Source organism: Hypanus sabinus, chromosome 6, assembly GCF_030144855.1.
Source record: "Hypanus sabinus isolate sHypSab1 chromosome 6, sHypSab1.hap1, whole genome shotgun sequence".
NCBI lineage: Eukaryota > Metazoa > Chordata > Chondrichthyes > Myliobatiformes > Dasyatidae > Hypanus > Hypanus sabinus.
This window is the reverse complement of record NC_082711.1, coordinates 173,921,294-173,930,237: the sequence shown is the minus strand read 5'-3', so window position 1 is coordinate 173,930,237 and position 8,944 is coordinate 173,921,294. Positions and strand designations below refer to the sequence as shown.

At 44.1% G+C, this 8,944-nt stretch overlaps 1 protein-coding gene across 1 annotated transcript; it reads right to left on the bottom strand.

Annotated features, from left to right (window-relative positions):
* Nucleotides 1-3,882: 3,882 nt before the first annotated feature.
* On the bottom strand, nucleotides 3,883-8,634 carry ovca2 (OVCA2 serine hydrolase domain containing). The gene is made up of 2 exons (XM_059973588.1): nucleotides 8,396-8,634; nucleotides 3,883-5,571 (listed from the first exon to the last, which is right to left on the bottom strand). Exons 1-2 carry the CDS (start codon nucleotides 8,562-8,564, stop codon nucleotides 5,069-5,071), a joined length of 672 nt encoding a protein of 223 aa, XP_059829571.1. The 5' UTR covers nucleotides 8,565-8,634; the 3' UTR covers nucleotides 3,883-5,068.
* Nucleotides 8,635-8,944: the final 310 nt, after the last annotated feature.

Genomic DNA, 8,944 nt, shown 5'->3' with positions numbered 1-8,944 from the left:
AAGTGCCCACAATCAGCATTATGACATTGATGAGATAATCTGTTCTCTTTGCACGATTTGTTAAGGGATGAATATCATCCAGTCTGCAGGGGCAACTGTGTTACTTCTCTCAGTCCCATGGGTTCTTTCACATATTTGTAAGGATCAGGGCTTTGTTTTAGCACCTTATGTCAAGTACAACATTTCTGATATCGATGTGTTTCCGATCACTCCTTTTTTTTGTCACTACATCGTGCGGTTTTGATAGGGGCGAGCAACACGGTGCCAGACTGAACTAGAATGGAACTGAAACTGAATACCCCTGGACTCTTACTCTTTCATTGACTTTTGTGGGTTGTTGTTTTTTTTGCGTGATGGCGGTGGTGGGGGGGGCCTTCTGTTTTTCTTTGGAGGGGTTCCATGGTTTTTCTTTGTTCTGTGGATGTCTGTGGTAAGTTGAATCTCAGGGTTGCAAACTGCTTACATACATTGATAATATATGTACTTTGAACTTTGCAGAACAACGTGGATAGTCAAGAGATGTTTTCCCATGGCAGAAATGACTAACGAGGGTGAACTTTAAGGCAATTGGTGGGAAGTATGGTGGTGGGGGGGGGGGGGAGTCTGTCACCACTTTTTGAAGCCTGTTATGTTCATGGGCATTGGTGTTGCCATACCACTACGATGCAACAAGTTAAGATACTCTCCACTGTGCATCTGTAGAAGTTTGTCAAAGTTTTGGTGACACGCTTCATGATGATGCTGCTATTCAGATCACAGGACAGATCCTCGGATATGTTAACACTAAGGAATTTAAAGGTGCTGACCTTCTCCGCCTCCATTTCCCAAATGAGGACTGCTCTGGATTCCTTCCTCCTGCGGTCAATAATCAGCTTCTGGGTTTTGCTGATGCTGAGTGGGAGATTGTTGTGAAAATCAACCAGATTTTCAATCACCCTCCTATATGCCAATTTGCCACGACCTTTGAGTTGGTCTTCAGCAAACTTAAATACAGCACTGGAGCTGTGCTCAGTCACACAATCGTAACTAGAAAGTGAGTAGAACAAGGAGCTAAGCACACAACCTGTGCTATGTTGTTGCCCATCTGAACTAAATGGGGTCTGCAAATGAGGAAATTGATGATCCAGTTGCACAGGAAGGTATCGAAGCTCAGGTCTTGGAGCTTAGTGATGAGTTTCAAGGGGATGATCATGTTGAATGCTGTGCTGTAAATATCCTGACATTTGCATCTTCATTGACCAGGTATTCCAGAGCTAACTTACCGTTAATTAATTGAGTTATACCATTCCTACATTTCCCTGCACATTCCTCTTCGCACTCCCAGAGTCACCCAATGTTCCTGTTGGTTTTGTAAACTCCTGGGCAACAGGGTTGTCTCACCAGACAAGGAGGTGCAGAATGAGTACACACTCTCTGTTGTCTGTCAGACCAACCCTCACACAGGCAGCCCTAAGGACGTATTCCAAGGTGTATGTAGCCAACACAGACATCAGCCCGAAATGTTAACTGCGCTTCCCACCCCTTGGATGTTACTTACTTCGCTGAGCGTTTTCTGTTCTTTTTTTAAGCTCAAGTACGCTCTTCCGAGTTGAAGCATCAACTCGGTTGTGTTTGACTCCATTTTGATGGATTTATTTGGAAACAGAAGATGACAGGAAGTAACCAGAGGCCCCAGAGAGAAGCTGCCATCAGCCTCACAGCAGATGGCTTGATATATTGAACAATAACTTGACATAAAATCAAGTGTAACCTATTAGAGTGTCAACACTTTATGAGATCACACAATCAACCCCAGTAGAAGCAGAAAAGTCACTCCATTTGTGAAATACAAACTTTCTTCCCTCTTTCCTTGGCTTCCCTCCAGCTCTGCCTTGGTGGAGAACAGAGTCAGTTCATGACAAGGTTCACAGTTCTGGCAGAGTGCAAGTTCCGAGTCAGAGACTGCAAAGTATTTACAACACTGCTCAGAAAAAAGGCCATTCAGAGAACTTAGTATAGAACAGTAAGCACACAGTACAGGCTCTTCAGCCCACAATGTTGTGCTGACCTTTTAGAAAATAAGACAAAGGAGAAGAATTAAGTCATTCGGCCCATCAAATTTTCTGCCATTTCATCATGGCTGATCTATTTTTCCTCTCAACTCCATTCTCCTGCCTTCTCCCCATAACCTTTTACGTCCTGACTAATCAAGAACCTATCAATCTCTGCCTTAAATACACCCGATGACCTGGCCTCCACAGCTGCATGTGGCAACTAATTCCAGATTCATCACCCTCTAATAGAATTCCTCCTCATCTATGTTTCCACTGTAGGAAACATCCGCTCTACATCCACTCTATCTATGCCTTTCCACATTCGATAGGTTTTAATGAGGACCCACCCCCATTCTTTGATTCGAGCCATCAAACGCTCCTCATATGTTAACATTTCCATTCCTGGAATCTTTCTCATGAACCTCCTCTGGATCTTCTCCAATGTCAGCACATCCTTTCTTAGATAAGGGGCCCAAAACTGCTGACAATAATCCAAATGAGGCCTTATAAAGTTTCAGTATTACAAACACGGTGGCAGTGGAAGTGGATACGATAGGGTCTTTTAAGAGACTCCTGGATGGCTACATGGAGCTTAGAAAAATAAAGCCTAGGTAGTTCTAAGGTAGGGACATGTTCGGCACAGCTTTGTGGGCCGCAGGGCCTGTATTGTGCTTAAGGTTTTCTATGTTTCTATGTTAAACTTGCTTTTTATATTCTAGCCTTCAAAGGATTGGTAGGAGCAAAGTATTTTGGGAATGGCAAGGGTGGAGCATCGCGGGAGGGTGGAACCGGTGGCAGAGGAGTGCCAGGGTCAGGGGTGGTACAGGTACAGACACATCCAGCCCAGAGGCACCACGCAATGTAATTTGATTCCAAACAATTGGTTTATGGATCATTACAGAATGTCTCTCTGGTGTTTTCCACTCCCTCCCCTCTTTCTTCCCCTTTCCCAACTATGATTCCCCTCTCCCTGCTGCCTTCCCACTCTCAGTCCACAATAGAGACCCACATCAGAAACAGGATTATCATCACTCACATGACATGAAATTTGTTTTGTTTTGGGGGGGGGGGCAGTAGTACAGTGCAATACATAAAATTACCACAGTAAAGTGAAAAAAGTCCTAGACAGCCTATCTATATATATGTGCCTAAGACTTTTGCAAAATACTGTATCTATCCTGCACCTCCCAAACGGCTTCCACAAACTCCAACCATTGCTGTTCTGCCATCATCTCTGCTGGTGTCCCCTTCCAGTCAACCTCTGACAGCTCCTCTCTCATGCCTCTATAATTCCTTTTACTCAATTTTAAAACTGATACATCTGACTTTAGGTTCTCCCTCTCAAATTGCAGGTGAATTCTATCATATTATGATCACTACCTCCTAAGGGTTCCTTTACCTTAAGTTCCCAAATCAAATATGGTTCATTACATAACACCCAACTCAGAGTAGCCTTTCCTCTCGTGGGTTGAACCATAAGCTGCTCTAAAAAGCCATCTCATAGACATTCTACAAGTTCTCTGTTTTAATCTACTTAAGATCAATCAAACCCTTCCCTCCTACATAGCCCCCCATTTCTACCATCCATGTGCCTATCAAGGAGTTCCTTAAATGGTCCTAAATGTGTCAGCCTGATCCATAACCCTTGGCACTCTCCACTCTCTGTGTAAAGAACTTACCCCTGACACCCCCTCCTCCCATACTTCCCTCCAATTACCTTAAAATTACATCCCCTCGTATTAGCCATTTCTAACTGGGAGAAAGACTCTAGCCATCCACTTGATATGTGCCTTTTAACATCTCGTACACCTCTCTCAAGTCAACCCTCATCCTCCCTCACTCCAAGAGACAAACAACTTATCAATACAAATATTTATTTTTATTTAGAGATGCAGCGTGGCAACAAACCCTTCTGGCCCAAGAAACTCGTGCTGCCCAATTACACCCCTGTGACTAATTAACCCACTAACCCATACATCATCGGAATGTGACAGGAAACTCGCATGGTCACAGGGAGAATGCAGAAACTCCTTCCTGACGGCGGTGGGAATGGAACCCCGATTACTGCTGCTGTGACAGTATTATGCTAACTAGTGCAGTTTGTTCTTTATATTTCCATAAAACATATAAAGAGGCCATTCAGCCTACTGGATGTATGCGAGCTCCCAGAGCTATCCCATTCCCTCACTTATCTGTATTCTCTCTCATAAGCCCATTGACTTCTCCCATTTTCCTACCACTGACCCATACAGGGGTAACTCACAGCACATCTTTGAGAGGAAATGGAAGCAGCCGGTGGAAACCCGCATTGCCACAGCCAGAAAGAGCTAACTCCACACAGACCGCATTAAGACCAGGATCAAATCCGGATTGCTGAGAGCTGAGACATCACTTCTGACTGCTGTGCCACTGTGCTCCAAGGGTCCCTTTGACATGGGAACAAGTTAAAGGAGTTGCACCCTGTAGTGCATCTCAAAACCATTTGCCAAAACTATCGATTCTCTGCCTCAATCATATTTTCTTGCCCAAACCTCTATCTCAACAGCACACGTAATGACTGAGCACTTACATACCCCTGAGGAGTATAATTTCAAAGAACCACAATCCTTCTTTGACAGTCCTAAATGTCTAAGCACCTACTCAGGAGGTACTCAGCAAGGTAGGCAGCATCTATGGATTTTCCCCGTGACCTTGTGGCTTTCCTCCGGGTGCTCCGGTTTCCTCCCACATTCCAAAGGTATACAGGTTAAGGGATTAGAAAGTTGTGGGCAAGGTACGTTGGTGCCATAAGTATGGTGATGCTTGCAGGCTGCCCTCAGCATCTGTTCATCTTTGATGCAAATGATGCATTTCACTTAATGATTTGATGTACATGTGACAAATAAAGCTACTAACATATTCTTTAAAAATGGATACTCCCCCTTCAATTTGCAACAATAATAATTTGTGATTTCCTTTTTCTTCACTTTTAATAAAACTTGAACACATCATATCTCCAGTAAACTTTTTAATGGTACAAGCATTTATGGCCTCGATTACTTCTGCTGAAACTTCTCCAAGAATTCAAAGTAAACCTGTTTCTGAGGTGCAGAGGCTGGGACAAAATGTCCTCCTGTGTGAGTGAGAACTGTAGGATTCAGGAAGGAGGTGGAGAGCTCCCGGCTCAGCTCCCCAGGGATGACCCGGTCGGTTTCACCAAATACGTGCAGAGAAGGAAGAGTAATGGGCTCACTGTAGAAATGGTCGTGCAGTTTGCACCTACTCTTAAAACCTGCGATGAGGATTGCAAAATTAAACTGGAACCTGGGGTCTCCCTGCTGCCTGAGGGTGCAGATCATGGACACGAGAGCTGCTCCTTGACTAAAGCCCAATATACCATCGAATGGGCCCAGCTCGGCCATGGCTTTGGCAATGGTCTCCAGTGATTCCTCTACTCCTTTGCAGGATTCAACATGGTCCAAAGCATTAAAGCTCTCCTCTTCTGGGTTCGAGAACCACCAACCACGACTATCTGCCTCTGTCTCTGTTGATGGAGTCTCTGATGGAATAAAACATAATAGATTCCTAGTGTGAATCAGATTGTTGGAGCAAGCTACACCTTTTATTTTAACTACTTGCTTTTAGGGGATGCTATCAAATTACTGTGATCTGCAGGATGGGTAGAACAGCTTCACAAATACTGCTTCATGGCATTAAAAAGGTTGGGAACCCCTGGTCTAAACCAAGTGACTAAATGTTGGTCTGTTTCCCAACAGGTGCTGTGTAAACACTTCAATGAGAGGACAATATAAAAAAATTGATTTATTGATCATTTGTGGTTTAATCTATCAATCCAGTATTATGGCTTCTGAAAGTTTCCAGCTTCTAGACCATTTCATTCTACTTCCCTTCAGCATGATCCACCTGATGTACATTCTCTTGTCCAGCACCCTATTTATGAACCTTTTTGCACAGAAATGTTTCCTTGATGCACCCAGAGTCCTGAAGGAATTTTCAGAAAGATATACTGCTGGATATATTATGCAAGCGGAAACAAATATGATTTCATTCCAACTTCTAACACTTCCCAGATGCACTCAACCCACTGTTGTCACCTTCAGTTTTGGAATTTACCTCCCTCTTCCTCTATGTCCCTTTTCTGTATCTCTTTTAAAAAATGCTCTTATTGTTACGGCTTCCTGTTAAAACTCCTCTGATGCCTGAGGGACAGATCTTGGACACAAGAGCTGCAGCTGAATCACTTGGCTAAAGAGGCCGATGGACCAAGTGCCAGGAGCTGGGATTAACATGGAAATGCATCCACTGATGGTTATGGTCAAGTTGGAGGTGAATGACCTAGATCAATGTTGTCCAATTCTATCACTCATTAGGAGGGCAGCAGGGCAAAAAGGGCACCATGGTACAGTAATGGTTAGCATGGTGCTGCGCTATTGCAATTCAGGGTGTCAAGAGTTCAGAGTTCAATCCTGGGGTACTCTGTAAGGAGTCTCTATACTTCCTCCACGTGGAATGCATGGGTTTTCTCTTGGTCCTATAGTTTCTTCCCAGAGTCTAAAGGCACTTTGGGTAGGTTAATTGGTTATGGAAAATTGTCTCGTGATTAGATTAGGGTTAAATTGGGGGTTGCAGGGAACTGTGGCTCAAAGGGCTAGAAGGGCTGATTCTGCATTGAATCTCTAAATTAATATAATCTACAATCTCTTGAGTATTGATTAAGTCTAATTGGAGTGTTAAAGACAATTAAAGTATTTATAATGTTAAAGTATTTCCTCAGGCAGCTCAAGGTGACAAATCCGTAAATTGAGAACTAGATGGTTCAGGGCCAGGTGAAAAGCAAGCACAATTTCACATTAAAGATGGTATAAATCTGAAACCTTTTCCCATAAGAATGTGTTCAAATTAAAAGCAGGGAAAATGAATAAAGCCTCAAAGCTGGTGGTGACAAACTTTCGTTGAACAAGACTATTTGGTATGGGTATCGGTTAATTATTGTCATCTTTGTTTGTTTGTTTATTTATTTATTGAGATACAGTGCAAAATAAGCCATGTTGTCCAGCAACCCCAATTTAATCCCAGCCTGATCACAGGACAATTTACAATTAATTTACCAACCAGTATGTCTTTGGACTGTGGGAGGAAGCCTACATGGTCATGAGGTGAACATTTAAACGCTTACAGGCAGTGGTGGGAGTTGAACCCCAGTAAAGCATTGTGCTAACCACTACGCCACTGTGCCGCCTTTCCAGACAATGAAGAGCTTGAATTACCTACTATTCGTACAGGTCAGATCATTACACAATGCACTAAGGGAGAATGAAGGGAAAAAATAACAGGCCAGAATAAAGTGTATAAGCTACTGAGAAAGTGCAGTGCAGGTAAATGAAAAGTGCAAGATCATAATAAGGCAGATTGTGAGGCCAAGAGTCCATCTTATTGTACAAAAGTTCCGTTCAAGAATCTGATAATAGCAGGATAGAAGTTACCCTTGAACTTGGTGGTAGGTGCTTTCAGGCTTCTGACTGATGGGACAGGGGAGTGAGTGAGGTCTTTAATTATGCTAGCTGTTTTGCTGAGGCAACAAGAAGTGTAGACAGAGCCCATGGAGGGCAGACTGGCTAACATAGATAGGTATGTTGTTTAAGTTTTGGTACTGAACAGCCACAATTTTAATTCTTCTTGTTTTCAAATCCTTCACATTGACTCTAACCTTTTCCAGTTGTACAACCTACCATGGACTTGTTTCTGACTGTACTTTTGTGTCACACGGTCTTTTTCTTCACCGTTTTGTAAAATTTATGTGTACTTTATATTCAGTGTTTTGTCTGATTCTAACTGCCTATGATGCTACTGCAAACAGGTTTATTATTAAATACTTCACTGTATTTATTCAGATGACAACAAACTCGATTTGATTCCAGCTTCTAAGACTTCCCCAGTTGCATTTAATTCTTTGCTGTCAGCTTCAGCTGCGGAACTACCTCCCTCTCCCTCTCTGATCTACATCACACTCCTTAAAACTCCACCCTCTTGACAATGTAGTAGGTTAGTTGTCCTATAGAACACCCCTGACGCAGCTCTGGGACGACTGCGGGGTGTTACAAATTAGATCAGAGAATTTATTCGGCCTCTATGATCTAATTTATAAACCAGCTTATAAGGGCACGTCGTGGTTGTTATTAAGCTTCAGCTTTGAGTGCCGGACGGTGTGGACACCAGAACTTAGTGGGGGCGCCGGTATGACAAGGATATGCAGAGCCAAAGCCGACCAGCACGGATAAAACGGGCCGAATAGCTTCTCCAATCTAACCACGCACAACCCGCCCCCTCCTTGCCCTCCGCCCCGGCCTGCCCGCTGCCCTCACCGTCTCCAGCAGCGGCGAGCTGCTGCGCCGGCACCCTGAGCGGCGCCGACATGTAGAGCAACTCTGCCCGCTTCCGCAGCAGCTTCCGCAGGGAGCCGGTCCGCTGGCGGAACGCCCGCTCGTTCTGCCGGTAACCGTGCACGCACAAGATCCGCAGCAGCGGGGCCATTCCACCAGCGGCGAGTATAATCCCGCTGGCCAAACCCTTCCGACTGGGCGACCGGAATCATGCACAATATTTCCGGGTTCTGCCCTCCACACTCATTTTAAAACTAGCGACTCGGTACATTTGCTTTCTTTCTCGACCAGAATAGAACACAAGCATTTGAGAGATCCGTATGCACTTTCCTGTTCCCTCCTCTCCAAAGAGAAGGAAAGTTTCAGGGATTGGGATTTTGCCCGGAATTTCTCCTTCAAGAATTAAAACAATCAAAATTAGCCTGGTGATATTCTGTAGGTTTATCAAGTATCTCCAGCTTTATCTCCCCCTTTCGGTTGGTCTGCCCAGATGGTTCTGATCAAACTGTTTGATCACCTGCCCTCGTGTGC

Bases quoted from the DNA above. Each gene is read 5' to 3' on its own strand.
- ovca2 (XM_059973588.1), bottom strand. From the start codon at position 8,564: ATGGCCCCGCTGCTGCGGATCTTGTGCGTGCACGGTTACCGGCAGAAC. The intron at 5,572-8,395 runs GTGAGGGCAGCG...TTATTCCATCAG, and splicing joins GCTCGCCGCTGCTGGAGACG to AGACTCCATCAACAGAGACA.